Source organism: Schistocerca cancellata, chromosome 9 (genome assembly GCF_023864275.1).
Source record: "Schistocerca cancellata isolate TAMUIC-IGC-003103 chromosome 9, iqSchCanc2.1, whole genome shotgun sequence".
NCBI lineage: Eukaryota > Metazoa > Arthropoda > Insecta > Orthoptera > Acrididae > Schistocerca > Schistocerca cancellata.
This window is the reverse complement of record NC_064634.1, coordinates 17,155,886-17,182,317: the sequence shown is the minus strand read 5'-3', so window position 1 is coordinate 17,182,317 and position 26,432 is coordinate 17,155,886. Positions and strand designations below refer to the sequence as shown.

General features: G+C 40.2%; 1 protein-coding gene across 1 annotated transcript in view; it reads right to left on the bottom strand.

The window, feature by feature from the left end:
- The window catches only part of LOC126101633 (flotillin-2), a 352,822-nt gene that overhangs the window by 35,834 nt on the left and 290,556 nt on the right, over positions 1 to 26,432 (bottom strand). Inside the window, exons 4-5 of the mRNA XM_049912319.1 lie at positions 17,400 to 17,519; positions 13,017 to 13,231 (exon numbers count right to left, since the gene is read on the bottom strand). Coding sequence (XP_049768276.1) covers positions 13,017 to 13,231; positions 17,400 to 17,519 — 335 coding nt within the window. The remainder of the gene's footprint in view (positions 1 to 13,016; positions 13,232 to 17,399; positions 17,520 to 26,432) is intronic.

Genomic DNA, 26,432 nt, shown 5'->3' with positions numbered 1-26,432 from the left:
GTGCACATAGGTGGGGTAGGAGTTAGCAAATGAACAGCACACAGGAAATGGTCGCTCGTGTATGTATCAGAATGGACCGCTTGAGACAATGGCAAGGGGGGCAATGCAGAAGGATAGGTCCAAATGGGAACAGATGTGCATGGAGTCTGAAAGGAATGTCGGTGCTCCAGTGTTAAGGCAGATGAGGTTAAGTTGATTAAGAAGGTCAGCCTACCGTACCTACCACATGGCCGAACTTGCAAATAAAGATTTTGGTAAATCTGCTTATATGTCAACCTCTGCATTGTCATTGTATACTCGTAACAAAAGAAAAATATCTGTTAATGAGTCTGTATTTATTTGGGTTAAAGGTAAAGAAGTATGTGAATATGTAAAGTTTGTTGGTGACTGTACATTGTATTTTCATAAATAAAGTGATCTGTAGTGTAGCTGAGAACCGGACAAGGGTACATCTAGGATCTGTCGGCATAGAGTATGTAACAGCATGTTACGTCATCACACTGACCAGTTGACCTTTGACCCCGGCCGATAAGGCCGGCCAACGTCATCTTGGCAGCGCGCCAGCGGCGGACTTAGCGCACAGCGGACGGGAGCACCTAGTACGGCTAGTGCTCCCGTCCGGGATAATGCGCCGCTGGCACTGTGAAATATTCAAAGTCCGAATCAAGGTCACGCGCTATCGTGCTTCTATAAAAGCGAGCGAGTACCGCGAAGCGGATCACTCGTGCTGCTGCTGCTGCACAGGCAACTGCATTGAACGCTGCCAAGATGCCATACAGACGCTACCGTCGTCACTCTAAACAAACAGTCTATAAAACCATTGAAAACATTGAATTCTCAACATCTGCTGCAGACAAGAAGAAGAATGCTGTGAAGACTGTTGCTGCCACTGCTCTTGTCGATGGACCCTGTGTATTCTGTGGATGTAGACTTAATTTTAGTATTGATATTAATGATACTTTTACCCATGGTAATGGTTGGCTTACTGTAGCTATTGTACGAGGAGAGAACTCCAAAAGGGGATGGTTTGTATTAAAGTCACTCAGCAGCAGAAAGGGGTGAGATAGTTGCACAATAAGCTGGAGGAAGTCTGCCCTGGTGACATCGAATGATGGAGGGATGTAAACGGTACAAAGGGAAAAGGTCAAGAGAGGAAGGAAAATGCAGACTGCAACAGCTTGAAGCTGTGTAGTAAGGGAGATGGGTTGACTATTAACATGATCCAGTATGAGCAGCACGACTCCCCAGTGAGATGTAACGTCCTCCTTGGGGGCAGGGGGTAGTGGGGGAGTTCAAAGTGAAACGGGAAGGAATACGAAGGCTCAAAGCAGTCGTGTAGGCATAATTTTGTTTCCTGGAGGTAGAGAACAAACAGATGCTGTCATTTTAAGAGCAGCTGTAAGTCCTCTTTGTTGGATCAAAGGCTGTGAACATTCTATTGGAGGAGAGTCATGACGGTGAAAGGGAAGGAGGGGAAAAAATGAAGGGGTGTCACCATGGCAGCCTTGGAAGACTCACTACTACAGGGCAGAGAAGCTGGAAGATTCTGCTCTATGAGATCTACAGAGATGTCAGCATTCTCCTTCTGTCAGTCTACAGAGTCGAGGGCAGAAAAACAGTTGGTGGCGCGCACCAGCGACACAGAGGACAGCCAGGTGACTGTATCACGTGGTGACCTCATCAAAGAGGATCTCCGAGTTGGCAAAGGGGCAGACCATTTGCCTTTGTTTGAGATCTTGGAGCCTTTCTGATTGGCAGAGGAAGACTAAGATGCATGTTGGCTGGAGGGACATTGGAAATCTTTGTGGGAGTATTCCTTTTGTCCTTTCCCCCTGCCAGTTGTGCAGCAGGTGACTTCACCCCATGAGGTGAAAGTTTGGTGGCTTGTTGCACAGCTGAAGGAAGAGACGGGGATGCTACCACGACACTTGGCAATTTTACAACCATGGTGCTGAATCTGAGGTCGCACGTTTGCGTGGCCGTGTCCTTCATGGAGCGAGATGTATGAAGAACAGTCCTGTAAGTGCCAGATGGTAGAATGCAGGGTTTGCGACTAGCCAATAACTTGCAAGAAACCAAGTAAGGCACTTTTTCTTTTACCCAGATCTTCTGGACAGCCCGCTTATTGTGATACATGGGACAATCTTGAGAGGCGGCAGCATGGTCACCAATGCAGTTGATACACTGGGGAGAAGGAGTTGGACAATTGCCATCGTGAGCATCCCTTCCACTGGTTACACATTTGGCCAGGTGCTGACAGGACATTAAAGTGTGGTTGAAATGAGACATTGGTAGTAGTGCACCGGGTTCGGAACATATGGTCAGACTGTGATAACTTCGTAACTTGCTTTGATCTTGGACGCAAGCACCATTCTATCAAAAGTGAGGAAAAGAGTGTATGTGGGCACTAAGGATGCATCTACATTTCAATCACCCAATGGACTGCAATGAGACCCTGTTCAGAGAGGTATGTTTAGATTTCTTCCTCCGTCAGACCATCGAGCAGCCTAGTGTAAATAACACCACGGGAAGAATTCAGTTCTATCGGCCTTGACACAAACAGTATAACTGTCAAGGAGTGAAATGGCAAGCCACTGTTGTGCTTGAGAATCAGAAGTAGTGCCATTGCACAAACGAATGCAAGATTTCACAGGGCTGGCAATTACATTAACACCTTTCAAAATAAGAAACGGATTTACTGTTGTGAAGGACTGACATGAAACCATGAGTAACCATGGTGCAACTTGGAGGGTCTTTGAATCAGGAGCTTCATTCCATTTATGATTTGCAGATGTTTACTGTGAAGAAGATGATTGGCTCATTGAGAGAAAATCCCCCATGACTGCCAGGATCTCCAATGGTGCGTTCCTTCCAACTGCCCCCCCCCCCCCCCCCCTTAGAGGGGAGCTCACCCACCTTAGGTGATTGTTCACCCGTCAAGTCAACCTCCTGAACAACTGACAGAGGGACGAATCGGCAATTTGGGAAGGTAGCAGTTCAGGCAGTCACCCATCCTTGGGCCTGGTCTGCATGAGGAGGTATGTGTGAACCCTACCTGTTGACCTGGGGCTGGGAATTACACATTACCAGTCACCTGTTGAGTGTCAGACATGTGGGCCAGCCTTGAGGAGCACACAGGGAGGAAGAAGGAAAAGAGGAACCTCAAAAGCCAAAGCAGAGGAAGGATAGGAGAAGGTTAGCAAAGAAAGAAAAAAGGAACAAAAAACAGTGAAGGGGCTGTTCCTATGTTAGCTACTGAAAATGTGGAACACATTCCCAAAAACACCCCAGACATGTCCCCCAGGGGAGGAGAAAAGGAATAGCATGAGGATGGACATGCAGCACAGAAGGAAAAAGATGCTGCAAATGCTGGGGCCTCTTGGTAGCCAAGCATGAACATGCCAAAGAGTGGTGAGTCCCTTGGGGGGGGGGGGGGGGGGGGGGGGAGGGGGGGAGGGGGGGGGGGTGCTTCTGAGTGTTCTGCGAGTAAAACACCATCTCTGATTCACCTGCACCACAATAATTTTTATGCGATGGTTCCAGTTTAAGTTGTTCTTGGCTGAATCAACAACCTTCAAATTTTTATGACTTATCATGTAATCACAATTTAATGCTTTGTTTTAGTACTCATGTGCAGGACCTCCCAGTTTTTATTATTCAGGTTCAATTGCCATGTTTTTCACTATGCAGATATCTCATCTAATTCATTTTGCTATAAATTTTGATCTTCTGATGACTTTACTAAATGATAAACAACAGCATCATTGGCAAAGAATCTTAGAGGGGTGGTCAGATTGTCTCTTAAACTGTTTATATAGATTAAGGACATTAGAAGGTCTATAACACTTCCTTGTAGAACCCAATACATCGTTCCTGTTTTATCAATGGCTTCCTGTCAAGTATTATGAACAGCTTTACATTTATGACTTTAATGAAACAATATAGTACACATTACATAATGAATATTTTATTGCATTTTTGTCACTTTTAGCTACAAGGTGGCAGTGGTAAATGGTTTTTATTTTTATTTCAGTTTTTTATATAAAATTTACTTGACCAATGTAACGAACCCAGATTTAGGCCAATCAGATAAAACATATTTTGATACCAAGCCTTTTCTTCTGAATATTTTGTGCCATCTCATCTCAAAACTGACAATACATGATTTTTACTGAAGTTTGTGATACCTGGGAGTGTTTTCAATTTTATATTTCTCTTAATCATGAATAAATTATGAAAATGTTTTTGTATATTATAGCTTTTTCATTTTAAAATATAATTAAATGAAATAATATCTTAAAATGTAATTTGCCATCATTTAACTCAGTCATGTAATAACAATTGCCATGTGTACTTACAAAATCTCTGCTGTTCTTTTAAAGTGCTTCAAAGCATAATTTATTATTCAATATGCAAATAGCCAACTTTCTATTAAGAAAACACAGTTAACTCCATTAGAAACAATTCTATTTGATACAAAATACATTTTTTAATTAGTGGTTATTTCACATCTTTTATAACTAATTCAGCTCTTAGACTTTTCAATTCATAAAAATTTACCATTTTATCTAAATTTTCACTGTTATTAAAACTAGGTGTTATTACTATATTTAGTTTGATAATACATAATAGTTTCCAGAAAATTCTGGCAGCAAATGTTAGTTACAAATGTCACCAGAAGTGCACCTGATAGATAGTTGTGTCTGCATTACATACAAAATAGTTGGTATTTTGTCTATCACACAGACACATCAGATTTTACATGTCTTGCAAACAGTTTATAGTTTTTAAGTCTTTTGTTCTCAAAACTGTGTGTGACTGTAGTTCTTTGAGTCAAATGTGTAAACTTTGTTGTAAGAATGTTGTCATGTGAACTTCATAAAATGTTTAGTGTAAAAATGTGAATTCCATTGTAATGTGGCATCTTGTTGTGCAGTTTCTTTACTGATCACGTAACTGCACAGTACTGTAGCTAAACGGTAACAAGATATGAAGAAAATAAACCAAATTATGAATGCACAGTGACATACAGGATGTCCCAGGAGAAATGGTCAGTATTCAAGAATATAAAAGGAACTACCATTCTAAGCAAAGTAACCTGGTAAATATGGGCTCTAAAATGTATACACTGAGAGTACAAGCACTTGTTCATCTTTGCTACTGAAAAACACATACCTCTTACAGAACAAATGGTCACAGCTCTTAAGGTATACATATTACAGTCCATGTTTACTACACTTTTTTGCTTCAAATAATTGCTCCTGTCTTATCACTGAATACTGAACAATCCTCCTGGGAAATCCTGTATGGTGTTCTTTTCTGCTATCAATATTCCATCATACCATGTAGCACAATGAGAAGTACATTTCAACAAAGACCTGCAAAAGATGATTACCGTGTTCTACTAATAGTTCAGTCGATCCACTTCTCTTACCCAATAACATTAGATGTATTAAATTAGCAAGTAATACGCTATAAGAATGCATCACTAAATTAAACATTTTCTAACATGCATCATAGAACAAACAAATAAGAATCATTTTAGAGTGAATGGGAAGAGGTTGGTTTCACCAACTATTAAGTTATGGACAGAAGATGGTCCTTATGTGCAGCATATGGATATGAGATGTTATTAGCTCATTTTTTTAAAAACACACATGACCATTTGAGAAGACTGATACTGGTAACCTAAAAATAAATGTGACTGTGTCCGGCAATAAAAAATGTTTTAACAAAGAATAGCACTGACCCTAAATGAGGCTCTTAAGTCTTTTCCCCAAAGGACACATGCTCTTACTGCTGTAGGAGAAAGGTTTTTTCTTGCCCTAATAACACAGTAAGCTGGAACCATCCCATTTGCTATGATTAGACTCTTTCTTTCTTTCTTAACTGTCAGTTAAATATGGCTATTCACATCATGTATATGAAGTGTATGCCTAAGTCTGTCCAAACATTATTCACACTATATCTTCTGCTAATTCATTATTCCTCTGAAAATTTTGATTCAATCATAGCATTAGTATATTTAGTTTCACTAGAAACTTTAAAAGTAATGAGTGATGAGTGACTGAATTTATCATAATGACAAGTAAGGATAGATTTTGACTGAGCTTATCAGCGATATCAGGCATTTTGAAACCTGTTAGCAAAAAACTAATACTCCAGACTTAACAATAATGTGTTCTAATTTTCCTGAAACTGATTACCTTATGAGATAATTGGTACTGAAGTTTGGAAACAACCAAAATACTGCTGCCCTGTGTGTTATTATGCCTGTTAGGTTCCCATGTTGGACACTAACTTTTGTTGCTCCAATTTTCCTAGACCAAATGTCACCCTTCATTAATGAATTCCACACTTAATTAAGAATTTGCCAAAATTAATATGACTGGTTATACATCTCAGTATGCCATGCTCATAAACAGTTAATACGCAGTAAAGACACACAAAATAGTTCTGCAATCTTTTGTACTTCACTACCTGTTTATTTTGTAAACCAAGTTATTATTCAAACATACAGCTCACTCCAGTTAATGAAATCTAACCCAGCAGTTTTTCAAATCATTATGTAGTTACCAAAATTCTAAAATGTTCATACACAAGTCTTTATAAGGTCAACCTCTTCATATGTTCATACACCAGACTTTATAAGGTGAACCTCATGATAAAATCTTCAGTCCTGGGCTAATTGGTACACAAGTAACACCTATGTAACAAGCCTGCAAAAGTCTGTGTACTGTTCTCAACATGATAACATTCCTGTGAAAGTTTGGACTTGGAAATCTCAGCAGTAACATCTATAAAACAAATTGCCTGTATTTGCACACTCACTGTATCTGTCTGGCTTACTTAACATATTGACAGAAAAAAAATTGTAGCACTGGGGAGGAGTTGTGCAACATAAATGAAAGTTGGTAGGCATGTTTCTACATCTCAGAGATGACATCTATTCCAATTTTGTGCAAGTTGCACAATAGTGGCATGAGTAGTGCCACTAAGAGGATACAAATCAGGTTTGCTTTAAATACACGCTAGCAGTCATGAGCATTAGTTACCTTTGAGACTGAACAAGGTGACCTGATGTTAGCCAGGAAAGCCTTTAACACGACAAAGGTCCATTATCAGTACCTCACTGAACTTGAACAATATCCCACAATAGGGCTACCAGAAACTGGTTGTTCCTTCTGCGATAATGCAGGTAGACTTGGCAGGAATGTAGCCACTGTACATGACTGTTGTCAGTGGTGATCATGAGAATGTATAGTCCAAAGAAGACTGGATTCCAGATGGCCAGGTGGCACTACTAGAGGCAAGATCACTGTATTATGCCTACGGCTCTGGCGCATCGTACTGCATCTGCAGCAGCAATCTGAGCAGAAGTTGGCACTACAGTGACACAGTGAATTGTTACAAACTGGTTACTTCAAGGACAGCTCCAAGACAGATGACCAGTAGTGTGTATTCCACTGATCTGAAACTACTACCGACTGCGACTTCAGAGGTGTCGAACAAGAGGCCGTTGGAGGGCAGGCTGGAGGTCTGCTGTGTTTTCTGGTGAAAGATGGATTTGCATCGGTGCCTATGACGGCCACGTGTCGGTTACACGGAGGCCAGTTGACGGCCTGAAACAAACCTGTCCTCGTGCTACACATACTGGACGTACACCTGGAGTTATGATCTGGTTTGCCATTTTGTATGACAGCAGGCCCACTCTTGTGATTATCTCACACACCCTGACTGCAAAACTGTACCGCAGTCTGGTGATTCAAACTGTTGTGGTGCCTTTCACGAGCAGCATTCCTGGGGTTGTTTTCCAACAGGATAATGCTTGCCTACATACCACAGTTGTAACCCAACATGCTCTACATGCTTTGCCTGCTCAATCACCACATCTGTCTCCAACCGAGCACATATGGTACATCACTGGATGACAACTCCAGTGTTATCCACAAACAGCATTAACCGCCCCTGTACTGACTGACCAAATGCAACAGGCATGGAACTCCATCACACAAATTGATATCAGGCACCTGTACAACTCAGTGCATGCATGTTTGCATGCTTGCATTCAACATTTTGGCTGTTACCCTGATCATTAATGCACCAGAATTTCACATTTGCATTAATGCACCAGAATTTCACATTTGCAATGGCTTATCTAAAAATTATATTAACCTGTGATCTTGTAATGTTAATCACGTAAATGTATAACCTAGACAAATGTATTCCTGAAATTTCACTACTCTAAATTAATTATTTTTTCTTTTTTCGATGTTTTTTCTGTCGGTGTATATCAAATTGAACTAGTGTCTGGTATTAAGTTTTGTCAGTTTTTCCTTCAAGTTGACGTGTGAATAATTTGGACTCTGGTTATATATTGTCTCAAAGTAAACTTTCATTCATTTCTGTCACATATCAGGAGATATTGTATGTCCACTGCTTACAGAAGCTTGAAATTTAGTGCAGACTTCAATGTGAAATGCTTATAATAGTTTCCAAAACGAAACTTTGTTTTGAAACCTGGTAGAAAATCCAAAGAGATTCTGGTCATATGTAAAGTATGCTAGCAGCAAGACATAATCAATGCTTTCTGTGCATGATAGCAATGGAAACACTATCAATGACAGTGCTACTAAAGCACTTATTATACACGACCCTCTGAAATTACTTCACCAAAGAAGATGAAGTAAATATTCTAGAATTTTAATCAAGAAAAGCTGCCAACTTGAGTAACTTAGAAGTAGATATCCTCAGAGTAGTGAAGCAACTTAAAGTACTTAATAAAACCAAGTTTTCTGGTCCAGACTGATACCACTTAGATTCCTTTCAGAGTATGCTGATGCAATACCTCCATACTCAACAATAATATACAATCACTTGCTTGACAAAAGATCTGTACCCAAAGACTGGAAAGTTGCACAGATCACACCAATATTCATAAAAGGTAGTAGGAGTAATCCACTAAATTAGAGGCCCATATCATTACTGTTGATATGCAGCAAGATTTTGGAATATATATTGTATTCAAACGTTATGAATTACCTAGAAGAGAACCGTCTATTGACACACAGTCAACACATATTTACAAAACATTGTTCTTCTGAAACAAAACTAGCTCCTTACTCATATGAAGTGTTGAGTGCTGTTGACAAGGGATTTCAAATTGATTCTGTATTTCTAGATTTCCAGAAGGCTTTTGGCACTGTACCTCACAAGCAGCTTGTAATCAAATAGTGTGCTTATGGAATATCATCTCAGTTATGTGACTGGATTTGTGATTTTGTGTCAGGGAGGTCACAGTTTGTCATAACTGACAGAAAGTCACAAAGTAAAACAGAACTGATTTCTGGCATTCCCCAAGGTAGTTTTATAGGCCCTCTGCTGTTCCTTATCTATATAAATGATTTAGGAGAGAATATGACCAGATGTCTTAGGTTGTTAGCAACAGACGAAGCAGACAGATGGTTTAATGAAAACAGACTCATTGTGAATGCCAAAAAAACAACGTGGATCAACTTCAGACATATTACAAATAAAATAAAAACTAACCTTACAGTAGAATTGGGTAAGTGTAAGATTGAACAAGCATCATACACTAAATTCTTGGGAGTATGGTTTGATGAACACTTAAGATGGGAAAAGCATGTAATATCATTGAACAAAAAATTAAGTCAAACATGTTATATACTTAGAATGCTTAAAAGCTCATGTAATATTAAAACAGTGTTATGTGTTTATTTCTCATTCACACACAGTTTATTAAGATACGGCGTACAGTTTTAGGGGAACATCAGTCTAACAAAACACTCATTTAGACTACAAAAGAAAGCAGTCAGAATAATAAAAGGTATAGGATATAGAGACTCTTGTAGGCAAGCTTTCAAAGAATTAAAAATCATGACACTACCATCTTTATACATATATGAAAGCATATGAATTTTCTACATTAAACAGAGAATTTCACAACTACGAAACAAGGAATAGGAATGATTTCCACAGAGAAATTCATAAAACAACTATGTATCACAAAAGTGTACTATACCAACCCAAAATCCTCTACAGTGCTCTCCCCAAAGAACTAAAAATAATACCAAAACTGTACATATTTAAAAGAGAATTAAAAAACATGTTATTGAGCAATAGTTTTTACAGTATTGAAGAGTTTATGAATCGTTGACAATAAAAGTGCAGTTAATATTTCCCTGACATAATAAATATGTGTAATTGCTCACATTTAAATACTTGCTGTTTCTATGAAATTGTGAAACGGTGTTAATGTAAGAATGTAAATAATCTTTGATGTGAGAATCACTAGCTTTTTTTTGTACGTTGTTATCCTACTTGTATATTTTTATGTTAATGTTCTAAAAGTTCTATTAAAATTGTAATGTCTAAGTGACAAGTAAATTCAATTACAAATTTTCATGTATATTTATTTTAAATTGTAATGTTTATTGACAAGTCCTATGTCATTTCGATGATGTACTACAAGGACGCTAATAAATTGAATTGAATGATACTGTCAGTTATTGTCTACTAAAGTCACAAGAAGATCAAAACAAATTGCAAAGTAATTTAGAAAAGATATCTGTATGGTGTAAAAATTGGCAATTGATGCTAAATAATGAAAAGTTTTAGGTCACCCACATGAGCGCTAAAACAAATCCTTTAAACTTTGGTTACACAATCAGTCAATTAAATGTAAAGGCCATAAATTCAACTAAATACCTTGAAATTACTATTACAAACAACTTAAATTGAAAAGAACACGTAGAAAATGTTGTGGGAAAGGTGATTGTTGGTAGAACACTTATATGATTTAACAGATTTACTAAAGAGACTGCCTACACTAACGCTTGTCTACTGTGAAGGTGGTTGGATGAACCCTCTGCCAAGCACTTAAGTGTGATTTTCAGAGTATCCATGTATATCCAGATGTAGATGTAAATAAACTGGGGGCACTGTAATAATGTTATAGTTGAGTCTTAACTCGAAAATGTGTGTACTGTTAACAATTTGTCAATAAGAAACAGATGTGTGGTGCAATGAAGGTAACTGTTTCCGAAAATTATTTTTTGTAAGAAATAGAACTGGTCATTGTATTACATGTAGTGCAATAAATGTGGAAAAGCCAAATTAATTAAAAATTGTGTGGATACAGTATTGGACTATTTCCCACAATACTACTTTTACAGAAGTTCAACAAACTTTCTTCAATGAGACACCGATGGCAGAATAAGGTTAGCTAGTAGGTCATTTCACACCCTCATTGTACAATAAGGAAAAAGATGAACTACTGTTCTTCAGAAAACCTAAAAAAAGAATGTGTAAATAAATGTGCAAATTATTGGACAAATAGCGACAAGTCAAGCCCATATACTGGTGACAACAATAACACACAAAAGAATAGAAAGAAAAATTGAAGGAGTACTTGACAAAGACCTGCTTTTTTTGGGAAGGGAAAGGTACCAAGGAAGCAAGTCCAATTTTGTACTTAGTAATGGAAGCCGGACTGAAGTAAAATCAGGATACTTTCCTAGTGTTTGTGAACTTAAGAGAAAGTCATTTATAATGTACGGTGGAATATGACGTTTGCAATTCTTAGTATATTGACGCTAAGCAAAGACAAAACTGATAAACGGGAGACTAACAGTTTGCTTAACATCAAAATTGGGAACAAAATAGTGAAAGAGAAATCCAGAGAATAAGGAACAAGGTATTTGAAAAGTGGTGCTATTGGGGAAAAAAAGAAGTGACAGAATAATTTGATTTAAGAAGTAAAGTTACACAGGATAGCCAGAGAAAGGAATAAATCAGTTGTACATGGCACAGGCCAAGAGAGCTTTCTTCAATAAAGAACTCTATGGGTGTACTGAAAACATGTGCTAGCCTGAAAACATTAACCAGCACGTACTACGCTTACATACGAGCCCACCTAAAATACGGTGTAATATTCTGGGGAAATTCTCCAACTGCTCTGAGCACATTCAGAATCCAGAAGAGAGCAATGAGGATTATTACTGGGAGCAAACCCAGAGACTCCTGCAAACCCATCTTCAGAAAGTTGGAAATCCTTACACTGCCCTGCCTCTACATTCTCGAGACTCTAAAGTTTTTCAGAAACCACATAGTGCCAACTGACCCCAGAGTCGTAAAAAATAATGAAATATATGAACACAACACCAGGAAAAATGCAAATCTGCATGTTATATGTACAAACACTCAACTGTGTGAAAAGGGAGCTTTCCACATGGGCCTCCAACTGTTCAACAATCTTCCCACTTGTATTAAGTCCATCAAAGACAACATAAAATTTAGCAAAGCTGTGGAGTCATATTTGTTGTGTCACTGTTTTTACTCTGTAAATGAATACTTAGAACAGTAATCTTGTTATTTGTGTTAAATTTAAAACATCGAGCAATATAATACATTAGGATACTATAGGCCTACGTTAATATATGTTAACAATGTTAACTTATATTTTCCGACATCTGTGTACCGTCAGATCACAGGGAATAAATATCAGATATTTATTGGGAAATGAGAAAGACATTCCTAAGACTGTATGTCTGGAGAACAACATTGTATGAAAGTGGAACATGGACCATTGGAAATCTATAGAATAAGAAACTGAAAGGAATTTAAATGGAGTGCTACTGAAAAATGTAAAAAAAGAAGTACATGGCAAATACGTATGAAATGTAAAAGAAATAAAAATGATAAGCAAGGAAGGAAATCAATGGAAGATCCCTTTTACCAGACCAGGGGACAGTTAAGTGGGACACCTTCTATGACATCCATGAATAGTTAATTGGGTACAGGAAGGAGCACAAAAAGGGCAAAAGTAGCAGAGGCAAATGGAAAGTAGAATTTGTAAAACATATGTTAAAGGAAGTTGGGCATAGTAGTTATGTAGAGATGAAAAGATTTGCACACGTTAGGAAGAGATAGAGGACAGCAGAAAACCACTTGAAAGACCAGAGATTTAAAGTGAAAGAAATGACAGACCAACACACCTCTTGCCCTCTGCGATGGTCTGCACCTTGTAGCTCTCCGCCTCGGCAGGCAGACGCACAGTGGCGTTGAGCTCCCGCTCCTTGCGCTCCACCTCCTGCGCTTCAACCTCAATCTGTTTGCGCCGTTCCACCACCTCGATCTGGATCTCCTCGTTACGGATGTGCTGGCGGATCTTTGCTGCCTGCAGCTCGTAGGCCAGCTGTGCCTCCGCTTTCTGCAAAGTAGCATCCATTACGCTTACTCCGTAAGTCAGAAGTGAAAAACGAATATGTGCTCCAATTGCAAGTGCTAAGTCACAGTTTTTCCCCATTTGCTAGTTTACAAGCAATAAATAAAAAATTTATTAAGTACGAGGCACATTTTCTGGTGCTGATTTAACTGATGTTTCCATTGTTACAAAAAATTTATGTAATAAACAGACATAAGGCTATTGATTATAAACCTTCACGATTAAGGCTGTAAATATGTGAAGTCCAAAATTTTTAGGGTCTCTGGGATGATTATATACAACACCTGTAACACTCTTAGAGATGGAGGTGAAGGTTAGAGAGAGAAGGGGGTTGCTCGTAAGCACCGTCTGAAACACATGAATCGACATCTACATATACATAGATACTCCACAAGGCACTGTTGGTGAGTGGCAAAGGATACCTTCCTGTTCCACTCACAAAAAGAGCAAGGGAAAAATGACTGTCTGTATGCCTCCGTATGAGCCCTAATTTCTCAAATCTTACCTTTGTGATCGTTACATACAGTGTATGTTGGTGGCTGTAGGATCATTTTGCAGTCAGATTCAAATGCTGGTTCTCCAAATTTTCTAAATAGTGTTTCTCGAAAAGAATATCGCCTTCCCTCCAGGGATTTCCATTTGAATTCTGGAAGCATTTCCTTAACACTTAATGCTGTTTGAAGCTACCAGTAACAAATCTAGCAACTCCCATCTGAATTGCTTTGATGTCTTCCTTTATCTGACCTGGTACAGATTTCAAACACTTTAGTAGTACTCAAGAATAGGTCACACCAGTGTCCTATATGCGGTCTCCTTTACAGGTGAACCACACTTTCTTAAAATTCTCCAAATGAACTGAAGTCGATCATTCACCTTCTCTGCCACAGTTCTTTCATGCTTTTTCCTTTCATATTGCTTTGCAACATTATGCCCAGATAACTAAAAGGACTTGCCCACCTCAAGCAGGGCACAGTAACACTCTAACCGAACATTACAGGTTTGTTCTTCCTATGCATCCATATTAACTTACATTTTTCCACATTTAGAGCTAAATGCCATTCGTCACGCCAACTAAAAATTTTGTCAAGTAATCTTGCATGTTCCTACAGCCATTCAACTTTGACACCTTACCGTACACCACAGCATCATCGGCAAACAATGCAGATTGCCGCCTATCCTGTCCACCAAATCATTTATGTATACAGAGAACAACAGCAGTCCTCTCACACTTCCCTGGGGCATTCCTGGTAATACCCGTGTCTCTGATGAACATTCACCATCCGGGACAACAAACGGGGTTCTATTATGTAAGAAGTCTTCAAGCCACTCACATATCCGTAAACCTATTCCGTATTCTGTTACCTTCGTTTACAGCCTGCTGTGGGGGTGCCATGTTAAATACTTCCCAGAAATCTAGAAATATGGAATCTGCCTGTTGCCCTTCATCCACAGTTTGCAATGTATCATCTAAGAAAAGGGTAGCTGAATTTCACATGAGTGATTCTTTCTAAAATTATGCTGATTTGTGAACACAAGCTTCTCAATCTCAAGAAAGTTTATTATCAAAACTGAGAATATGTTTATGGATTCTGCACCAAAACTAAGTTAGGGATATTGATCCATAATTTTGCAGGTCCGTTCTTTTACCTTTCTTATATACTGGAGTCACCTCCCCTTTTTCCAGTTACTTGGGACTTTTTTCTAGGCTAGAAGTTCATGATAAATATGAGTTAGGTAAGGGAACAATGTCATCGAGTACTACTTGTAAAATCAAATTGAGATTCAATAGGGACCTGTTGATTTATTTGCTTCAAATTTTTCGGTTGTTTCTCTACACCATGGATGCTTATTATTGTTGTGGTCTTCAGTCCTGAGACTGGTTTGATGCAGCTCTCCATGCTACTCTATCCTGTGCAAGCTTCTTCATCTCCCAGTACCTACTGCAACCTACATCCTTCTGAATCTGCTTAGTGTATTCATCTCTTGGTCTCCCCCTACGATTTTTACCCTCCATGCTGCCCTCCAATACTAAATTGGTGATCCCTTGATGCCTCAGAACATGTCCTACCAACCGATCCCTTCTTCTGGTCAAGTTGTGCCACAAACTCCTCTTCTCCCCAATCCTATTCAGTACCTCCTCATTAGTTATGTGATCTACCCATCTAATCTTCAGCATTCTTCTGTAGCACGACATTTCGAAAGCTTCTATTCTCTTCTTGTCTAAACTATTTACCGTCCATGTTTCACTTCCATACATGGCTACACTCCATACAAATACTTTCAGAAATGACTTCCTGACACTTAAATCTATACTCGATGTTAACAAATTTCTCTTCTTCAGAAACGCTTTCCTTGCCATTGCCAGTCTACATTTTATATCCTCTCTACTTCGACCATCATCAGTTATTTTGCTTATTATTATGTCATCCATATGGGACTCTGTTCAATGGTCAAATGATGGCATATTTGTATGATTCTCCTGTACGAATGATTTATTGAACGTGAAATTTAAAACTTTGGCTTTCATTTTGTTATCTTCAACTGCCATACCAGACTGGTCAACAAGGGACTGAATGGAAGCCTTAGAAACACTTAGTGACTTTACATATGACCATAATTTTCTTGGGTTCTCTGCTACACCTTTTACCAAGGTGTGATGGTGATAGTTTTATGCTTCATGCATAGATCTTTCCACAGATGCATGCATTTCTACTATCCTTTTCTTGTCATTATCTGTGTGTTCCCTTATGAACCGATAGTGCAGCAGCCTCTGCTTCCTCAGCATCCACCATGAAACCATGGTGGGTCTTTTCAATCCTTCATCCACTTACTAGGCACATAACTCTCCAGACCACAATTTACAGTGTGCTTAAACTTTGGCCATAATTCCTCTACATCTATCTTACTGGTTCTAAGAGATGTAAATTCATTGTCTCTATGATATGCTAACAACTGCTTATCTGCCCCATCTAGTACAAACGCTCTCCTAGCCTTCTTGCTGATTTAGTGACTTTCATAATCATAGCTGCTATAATGACATTATGATCGCTAATCCCCTTTTCTATACTGACACTGTCACTAAGGTCCAGCCTATTTGTAGTTACAAGATCTAAGATATTTCTATTGCGTGTGGGTTGGTGAGCTACCTGTTGAAGATAATTTTCAGAAAATATGTTCGAAGGTATTTTGTGTGAGTGTCTATCTGTAACATCTGCCCCCACAATGAATTCACAGAAATCCCTGTCTATACTTGGCAGGTTAAAGTCACCTCCAACTAGTACTGCATGATTTCCATGCTATGGACCATAGTCTTTCTTTGAATGTCTCTAGAAATGTCACAATGTCACAACAGAGCTGGGAGGCTGGTATAAACATTAATAAATTTCAGCTGAAGCTTACTATCTAGGAAAAAATACAGTATGGTTACGACACACATAGCAGCATTAAAAAAAAATATATATATATGAAAATGGGAAGAATCTGCTACATAAAGATAATCAAAAACTTGCATTCTCAATCACAATTAATAAATTACAGGGGCAGTCTTCAGTACCAAGGATTTGAGTTCACCATGTTTCTCTTGAGGACAGATTAATGTTGCTTGCTTAAGGGTGAATTCACTCAAGAATTTATTTATTCTTGCACATGGGGTGGAAATCAAAAATATTATGTATAATCAAGTTCTGTACTAAATTAATATTACAAAGTATTTGTAAAATATTTTATAATTTGTATATTTCATTCATACCTTTAAAAACGTATAAAGAAACTATGTTTGCTTTTATACTGTAATAAATTTTATTATTTTCTTCTATAGGACTGGGATAAATATAAAATGGGGCAATACTAGGTATCCTGTTAGTGATCAATGAAGAACTAAATATCACTGTGAATTTCATATTGAACTTACATGGGAAAAAAAGCATGTGAATTCCATGAATCATGCAAAACAAACATCCATCTACACCTACCTAGACAGTGTGATGTATTTTCTTGATGCCTATAACAAAACATTCCAACTTGTCTAGAAAAATGCACTGACTGACTATCAATGTTGTCATATTGTTGCCTCTAAACAGTACAAAATTTACAAGTTGTTCTGATGTGTGAGAAACTTAGACCTACAGAATATTGCAGATGCTAATTTACTTACAGCGGTGTTGACTTCTTTGTCAAAGTTGGCCTTTTGCAGCTTGAACATTCGAGAGTTGTCCTCAATTTTCGTGTCAGTCGTATACTTTATGTCCATGGCTGACTTTTCACATTCTGCTTCCTGAAAATAAAATACATTCTTTTTAACAGCATAAAATATACGTTACTGGTTAAAAGTTAGGTTGTTAATGACTTGTAAGTGTTATCTTTCACTAGATATATTGTAAAGGCATGGAACAACCACACTATCACAACCAATAAACAAACAATTTATTATGAAGTGCCTATGTCATGGAACACTGTGGAATTATTAAGTACCAGTTGTATTGTGTGCTAAAGAATGTCTTCCAAGATTTGAGTCGTATACAGATGCAGAAGATACCACAGTGCCTCTAAATGGAAGTATATCCCTGAAATGATTTTGGAAACGGCGTGGTATTTTAGAAGAGTGTTTTACAGCACAGAAATTATTCCAGTGGAAAGGTGTAGATATTAAGCTTTCTGGCAGATTCAAACTGTGGGCCAGACTGAGACTCAGACTCGGGAACTTTACCCTCTGCAGGCAAGTGGTCTATAAAACGAGCTCCTCAAGCGTGACTTACGTCCCATCCCTATAGCTTTACTTTTGTCAGTACCTTATCTCATACATTCCAAACTTCACAGGTGCTCTCCTGTGAAACTCACAAGACTAGGACTTCTGGTAGAAAGAATATTGCAGGCTTAGCCACAGCTTGAGGAATATTTCTAGAGTGAAATTCTCACTCTGCAGCAGCACGTGTGCAGATATGAAACTTCCTGTCAGATTAAAACTGTGTGTCCAGACCAAGACTCAAACTCGGACTCTTTGCCTTTTGCAGGCAAGTGGTCTGTCAAATGAGCTACTCAAGCAAGACTCATGAGCTGTCCACACAGATTTTAATCTGGCAGAAAGCTTCATATCAGGGCACACTCTGCTGCAGAGTGAAAATTTCTTTCAGGAAACATCCCCAGGCTGTGGCTAAGATCTCTTTAATATCTTTTCTTATATGAGTGCTAGTTCTGCAAGTTTTATAGGAGAACTGCTGTGGAGTTTGGAAGGTAGTAGATGACATACTGCCAGAAGTAAAGCTGTGAGGACAGGTTGTGAGCTCAGTTGGCAGGGCACTTTATGATGAAAGGCAAAGGTTCTAAGTTTGAGTCTCGGTCAGGCACACAGTTTTAATCTGCTAGAAAATTTTATATCAGTGCACACTCTGCTGCAGAGTGCAAATATCAGCAGAATGAAACCTTATAATTAATTTTGTCTTGGTAGGAATGATTGAACGGTGTTGCAGGTGAAAAGTTCAAATATAATTCATTGTTGCTACAAAGAGAGTGTGCCCGTGTGTGTGTGTGTGTGTGTGTGTGTGTGTGTGTGTGTGTGTGTGTGTGTGTGCGCACGTATGAGGGTGGGGAGAAAAATCTGGAAATACATATGTGTAGGAAAATGGCTTTCATGTGATGTGCTTGTCGGAGAGTATTTCTCTACTTTTGCTGGTTCTATGATGATGAGTACCTTCTAATACACTGTGGGTCTTACCACAACAGAAAGCAACAGTGACTTGAGAAATGTGTGTGTGTGTGTGTGTGTGTGTGTGTGTGTGTGTGTGTGTGTGTGTGTGTGTGTGTGTGAGAGAGAGAGAGAGAGAGAGAGAGAGAGAGAGAGAGAGAGAGACCACTTGGCCACCGAGTAAGGTCTTTTCTTCACAAGTATAACAGCGAAGGCCAAGACAGTGGAAAAGGAGGAAGGAATGGGTAAATGAAATTTATAAAAGAAGGGGAAAAATACGTATGAAATAATCCAGATGGTTTCCACAGTTATTTTAGAATTATTCTGTAAACATTCCAGTACATTCTGAAAAGTGTGGAGCATCAGCTTGGCAAGTTGAGAAACTTTCAGAAACCATATCTCCAAGTGAACATCTAGTTGTCCACAAACAAACAAATAATATTAATAAATACTGTTAATATAAGAGATGTTTTCAGAAATTGTTTTTCAGAATAATTGATACGGGTTAACAGCAGTGCTGAAATGTGGGGGACTTGATGAATTCAGTATCTACTTGGTTGTTACCAGCAGTGACGCACTTTTGACAACGAAAATTTGGAAATTTTGGGGATCTTATACTATGTAAAATAAGGATACAGCTTCAAGTTCTATGATAAATGCTTTGTGTTGTTGGCATGTTCCAGACGCCGCAAATAATTTACAATAGCACTACACCATATACAGATTTGCAGTTTGATGCTGAGTAGCAAAAATCACTTTTGAAATGGTCCTCTTAATAATTTATCTTGTAGAAGATACAGTACTTAACTACACTTACTGGTAGGTTCATTTCTGAGGTAACCTCGAACCGTGCAGCTCTCTGACGGTTCACTCTGGTTACGTAACGACCTGCACTCGTACACTAAATGAGCGAACTTTCAGAAGTCCACCTCGGTAGCTGCACGGTCAGCGCGACAGATTGCTAACCGAAGGAGCTCAGGTTTAATTCCCGACCGGGTCGGAGATTTTTTTCCACTCAGGGTCTGAGTATAGTGTTGCCCTTACATTCATTTCATCATAATTGGCATTCCACAGTTTAGATGGCCGTATTGGCACTGATTCTAAAATCCCTACAGGACGGGATCCGTTCGCCAGTCGTATGTGGTTACACATATAGTCTGCAACTCATTTATTACAGTGTGAGTGCTCCCATTGTTGACCTAATGTCAGGATTGCTGGCGAAACGACTGTGAAAGCCATACGACTACACGTCCAGTGTGCAGGCACTCTAAAATGTCTGGAAGTAACCATCCAAAGCGACCTAAGTTGGAACGACCACACAGAGCTAGCTGTGAGGAAAGCAGATGACAGCTGGAGATTAAATGGAAGAATCCAAAAGAGATGTTATCACTTCGCTGGACCGATAGTGAGCACTGCTTGTAGTCTAAGAACATTTACCAGTGCAATTAACAGAGGAAATGGAGAAGTTCCTACGGAAAACTGCGCATTTTGTCACAGGCTCTTATAGCAAGCCCGAGAGCTTCGCAGAGATACTTATCAAACTGTAGTTGCATCCACTATAAGAGAGTTGTTGTGCATCACAGAGGTGTTTAAAATTCCGAGAGCGCATGTTCCGAAAAGTCAGGCAACTTACTCAATCCCAAAAACACTGAATGCTCAAAGGTATCTGGACACCTATCAGTGGCTATTAATATGGGCCACATCCACACTTCACCTTATGACGGATTGAACTCTGCTGGGGACACTTTCAGAAAGTGTCTGAATATTTCTGGAGGAATGGAAGGCCATTCTCCCTCAAAAGCCGAAACCAGAGAACGGAGTGATGTCAGAGGTGTTCCATTGGTTTCAGGTCAGGGCTCTCAGATGGCCAATCCATTTATTGCCTCACAGTTGCTGGTTACTGACAGACTGCATTATCATACTGAAACAATCATCATCTCTGAACTGTTACTTTACTCTAGCAGTACACACGGCTGTAAAATCTGTCCATATGCTTCCGCATTTATCGTTTTCTTAAGGGGAATGAGGGGACCACGCCTTAATCACGAAGAAGTGCAACAGCACCTTCTCTGTACTTCACTGTTGGCACTACACAAGATGGCTGGTCACGTCCTCTGCCCCGTGATCCACTGTCCTGTGGCGTCAGTCTTTACTCCACTTCAAAGGTCGCTTAACATTGACCACACAAATGTGCAGAGCACTTCGAGCATTGTACCTCCATCTTTTACCAAACCCTAATTCTCCTTTTTCTGTTGGTAGCACTTTGGAACAGTTGAATATTTCTTTCCACGGATTTCATGTGATTTTTTGTAAGCAACCTCTGCTGTGCTTGATGGTGCCTGACCATCGGTATATCTGGTCTGCCTGGTCTCTGTTTAGCAGCGATTGTTCCTTCGCGATTCCACTTCAAAACCACATCACCGACAGTCGTCTCGGCCCGCTAGAAGGATTGAGATTTCCTGGTAGACTTGTTGCTCAGCTGACATCCAGTGACCAGTACACGTTGGAAGTCACTGAGTTCCTCTGAGAGACCGATTCTCGTGATACTGCTTCTTTAATGATGACACAGTAGGCACAGCCTCCAATTGTACTGGCGGATCAGCCTCTCGTGACATCTAGCGGTCGCTTCTGCATTACATACGAGTGCGCAGATACTTATGACCAGATAGTGTACAGCTCACGAAATAACAACAACGCGAGAAACATATAAATTCGAGCTGTTATGGAAGCTATAAAGTTAACATGAAAATTGGGAACTACAAATTCAACGAAATGAAAGAATTCTGCTACCGTGGCTGCAAGATAACACATGACGACTGAAACAAATAGACAAAAGCAAGTAAAGAGAGCACCCATAGGCAAGACTCATACTATGAGATATTGGCCATAATTTGAGGAGTAAATTTCTTGCAGTGTATGTTCGTAGTACAGCACTGTACACTGAGGTGACAAAATTCGCGCATATACAGACGGCGGAAGCATCACGTGCGCGAGGTACAAAAGGGCGGCGCATCGGCGGAGGTCTCGCCTGTAGTCGGCTGATTCGTGTGAGGGGGTTTCAGGCCGCACGGCGGGAGTTAACAGGCTCTGGACGCGGAACGGCAGTTGGAACTAGACGCTTGGGACGTTTCATGTCGGCAATCGTTGTGGAATTCAATATTCCGAGATCCTTAGTGTCAAAAGTGTGCTGAGAATACCAAATTTGAGTTATTAGCTCTGATCACGGACAACGCAGTGGCCGACAGCCTTCACTTCACGACCGAGAGGAGCGGCGTTTGCGTGGAGTTGTCAGTGCTAACGAACATGCAACACTGCGTGAAACAACCACTGAAATCGATACGGGACGTGTCCCTTAAGAAAGAGCGGCGCAATGTGGCGTTAGTGGGCCGCGGCAGCACACGGCCAGCGCGACTGCCTCCGCTGACAGCGCCTCTCGTGGGCTCGTGGCCCTGCCGGCTGCGTCCTCGGCGACTGGGAAGCCGCTCCCTGCTCAGGCGAGCCGCGATTCCCGTCGGTGACAGGTCTGACGAAGCCGACGACGAGACACTGTGGAAGTCGGTGGTGGCTCCACAACGTTGTGGGCTGTGCTTACACGAAATGGACTGCGTCCCCTCGTCCAACTGAACCAATCGTTGTCTGGGACAGACTATTTGCTGCTATTCGTGGACTTCATTTTCCCAAATAACGATGGAATTTTTATCTATGACAATGTGCCGTGTCACCGGGCCACAACTGTTCGCAGATGGTTTGAAGAACGTTCTGGACAACTCGAGCGACTGATTTGGCCACCGAGATCGCCCGACACGAATCGTGCAGAACATTTATGGGACATAATCGACACGTCAGATCGTGCACAAAATCGTGCATAGGCAGCACTTGTGCAATTACAGACGGGTGTAGAGGCAGCGCGGATTAATATTTCTGCAGGAGACTTTCCAACGACCTGTCGAGTCCGTGGCACGTCGAGTTCCAGCACTGCGCCGCCCAAAAGGAGCTGCGTCACGATACGAGGAGGCGGCCCTCGACTCTTGTCACCTCACTGTGCGCAAGTGGGTCACGGATTGTGGGAAAACTGGAAAAGAAGCATTTGAGATAAGGCGCTATAGAAGGACGCAGAAAACGAAGTTGGGCGACAAAATGAGAGATAAGGAGGCTCTATGCAGAATCAACAGGGTGAGGAACATGAGGAAAACACTGACAAGAAGAAGGGGCAGAACGCATAATACGTGTGTTAATACAATAAGGATTAACTTCTGTGGTACGTGAGGGAGTGTAAAAACTACATAAGATAAAGAGGTTGACACAGGAGCCGCATCAAACCAGTCAGAAGACTGATGGATAAAAAGGAGGATTACCGTCAATGGTTCTTCTCACGCACCAGTTGCTTATATAGGATGAAGAAAAATTCGCGGACTTCGCGGCGCAATACAAAAATGTCCGTCACAGAATTTCCACCTGCGCATATTTTGGGCAGTAAACGGCCGTTCAAGACTGGCGAATTCCGAGTGCGCGAATTTTTCTTCAGCCTGTATAATAGGGATAGGGAGCGAGTAGGGATATGTAGTGGTTCCCAGAGTACCCTCCGCCAGACACCGTCAGGTCACTCGCAGAATACAGATGTAGATCACGAACATTTCAAGCTTCACTACGAAATATGGAACACATGCATTTGTTTTACACGTGGAAATGTCTCATTCCTGTTTGATAGACAACACAATGCTTGGTGACAGCGCCTCCCACCGTTGTGCTACAGCCACACCTTTGAAACCCACGGTGTCTGAAATCTATAAAGTAATAAGAAGGCTGGCCAAAGGATGAATGTGCTACCGAGCGCATCAGAGTTACACATCAATTTGCCCAACAGAATTGTTTATCAAGCCAGTTGTTAATGCTTCAGAGTGTATTGTAACAGACAGTACACACGTTCGCTGACCGTCCCATCTGCGGTCATTTTATAAATACTTGCACTTACGTATATTAATGTGTTGTATGCTGGTGCAGTGACACAACCCACTTAAAGGTGGCATGTTTTTTTTTTTTCATTTTACATACGGATTGCACGTCTGAGATAGCAACTTGATTATGCCCAAGGGGGAGGTAGCAGGAAATTAGCTAAATCGCTAAATTATGAAGTAAATTGGATCTTTCAAAATAAAAACAAAAGCCTACGCAAGAAAATGACGTCCATTTAGGACAAGCGCAGAAAATGCAAACCAGGTCGGTCAGAAAGCAAGCCACAGCTGTGCCACGCTTGATTCTTTAAGGGAAAGTCTTGCAAGATGCAGGCGACCTCGTAATGTCTTCCGCAGTACAAACTGTAATCTCATCGTGTTCGGTGAACGGAACGAAATGAGGCCTCTTTGGCTGGTGCAACAGGTGTAAACTAAGCTTTACAACGAAAACGTCCCACGTCGATCTATGCACCAACGCCGACGCGTCAACTCGAAACTGTTATATTCGCAACTTCACGCCCGCGTTGAAGAAACGGCTGAAATTATCTCCAGCGTTTTCTGCTTGTTCACCTACACACTATTTTTCGTTTGTCTTACGTCATTTCGATGGGCCTGTGGTAACTTATCTGCCAAAGAAAGAAATTTGGAGCCATTTTCTGACTGAATGTCTGTAATATAGGATTTAAGGTTTGTTATTTATCGTATTTGCCGGCATACAAGAAGCATTTGTTTCCTGCGAAAATAGGCCCAAAACTGGATGCGTCTTATACGCTGGTAGCAAGTTGAGGCAGGAAACCACAAGTACCATTCTTTCAAGATTGTTATGTTTCGGCATGAACTGTTAGCTTCCTTTAGCTTCCTTGCGAATTTTTAGCATTCCAGTTATATAGAGTTCAGTGCATGCGCAGCGCCGTCCTTATCGGTTTTTGTATTGTTGGTTCAAACTTCGGTTGTTGTGTTTACTGTGGAGTTCCACTTGTGCCGTACCTATATTGAGGTTTTACTTGCAAACTATGGCTGAAAACTGTCATTGCTATGGACTATTATAGCATTTAAGCTGCATGTGATTACATATGATAAAGAACATGGAAACAGGGCTTCAGAAAGGCATTTTGGGCCACCTCCACCTGAAAAAATGATAAGACATTGGCGGAATCAAGAAGTTGTTTTATAGAAAGCAACTCGCAGTAAACATAATCTGTGCAGTGGAACTGTTAAATGGCCAAAATTTGAAGCAGAATTCAGTACTTGGATTTTGGAGAACAAAGAAGCAGGAATTTCACTTTCTACGAAAGTGATCATTTATCAAGCAAAGCTATATTCCATTACAAAGGGATCGCCGACTTTACCGGATCTACATCATGGTGTTCAGCATTGTATGCGGACCGAGACAAAAGTATCGCAGAAGATGCTAGCCCAGTACGAAGAACAAATTGCTGAACTGCATCGATTCATCATTAACGCAAGGAAAGGGGAAAAGTTTGAACTCTCGCAATTAACTAACCTTTCGAGAAGACTCACTACACTGTCGTTTAATCCTGCTGCGCTGACGGGACAAAGCTGTCACCACTTTTGACTTTTAAAAGAAAGACGCTTGCTAACTGATTTGCGCCTCACTTCATACCAGTAAAGCTGCTTACAATATCTTCATTACTTAGTCGTCTTAAAATGTCGCGTTCAGTACTGAGCGAAGCCAAACAGTTTAATTTGTCTTCTAAGATGGTGATTCGAAGCCTAATTTTAATTAACTTCGATGCTGAAAACATTATCCCACTGCTGTTTGTAACCATAAGTGACAGGTAGATTCTTAGAGCTACCATGATATTAAGAAAACAATCCTTCACTCCGTTCTTTCCTTCTTTCGTTTTTTTTTCAGAGTCGTTCATACACCCGCCGCTCCAGACTGATTACTTTTTCATTTTTCCTCACCATCTCTATGAATCCGCGGAAGGAAGTCTTGAACTGAATCAGTTAATTTCCTAGTCCGTCGTTTAAGACATTGTTATAGGCCTTAATTGATTTTGAGCTATTGCAATTATTTCTTTATTGGTAACTGCACCCAAACTGTTGAGAAACCAATACGAGAAACAACTAGGTCGTGTGCCTCAAACCTCTGACGCAATTTTGATTTAAACTTATTCATAATAAGGAAGAAACTACTGGTTCGTAATTTTTCTGGCGGAGACGGCTCAGTATACGGTACCAGAATGAGATTTTCACTCTGCAGCGGAGTGTGCGCTGATATGAAACTTCCTGGCAGATTAAAACTGTCTGCCGGACCGACACTCAAACTCGGCTTGCCCGCGAAAGGCAAAGGTCCCGAGTTCGAGTCTCGGTCGGGCACACAGTTTTAATCTGCCAGGAAGTTTCAGTATATGGTAATTCGGCTCAGTCAATGAGGGGACAAACGTACGTTTATTTTGCATTTGCGCCGTGTTTCAATTTCTCACTCAATGCAGTCCACTAATTCAGCAGGTTCACCTCACGTTCTTCAACGCCTTTTTCCACGTCCAATTTGGGATTCTAAAAAGTTTTGCAAGGTATAATATTATAC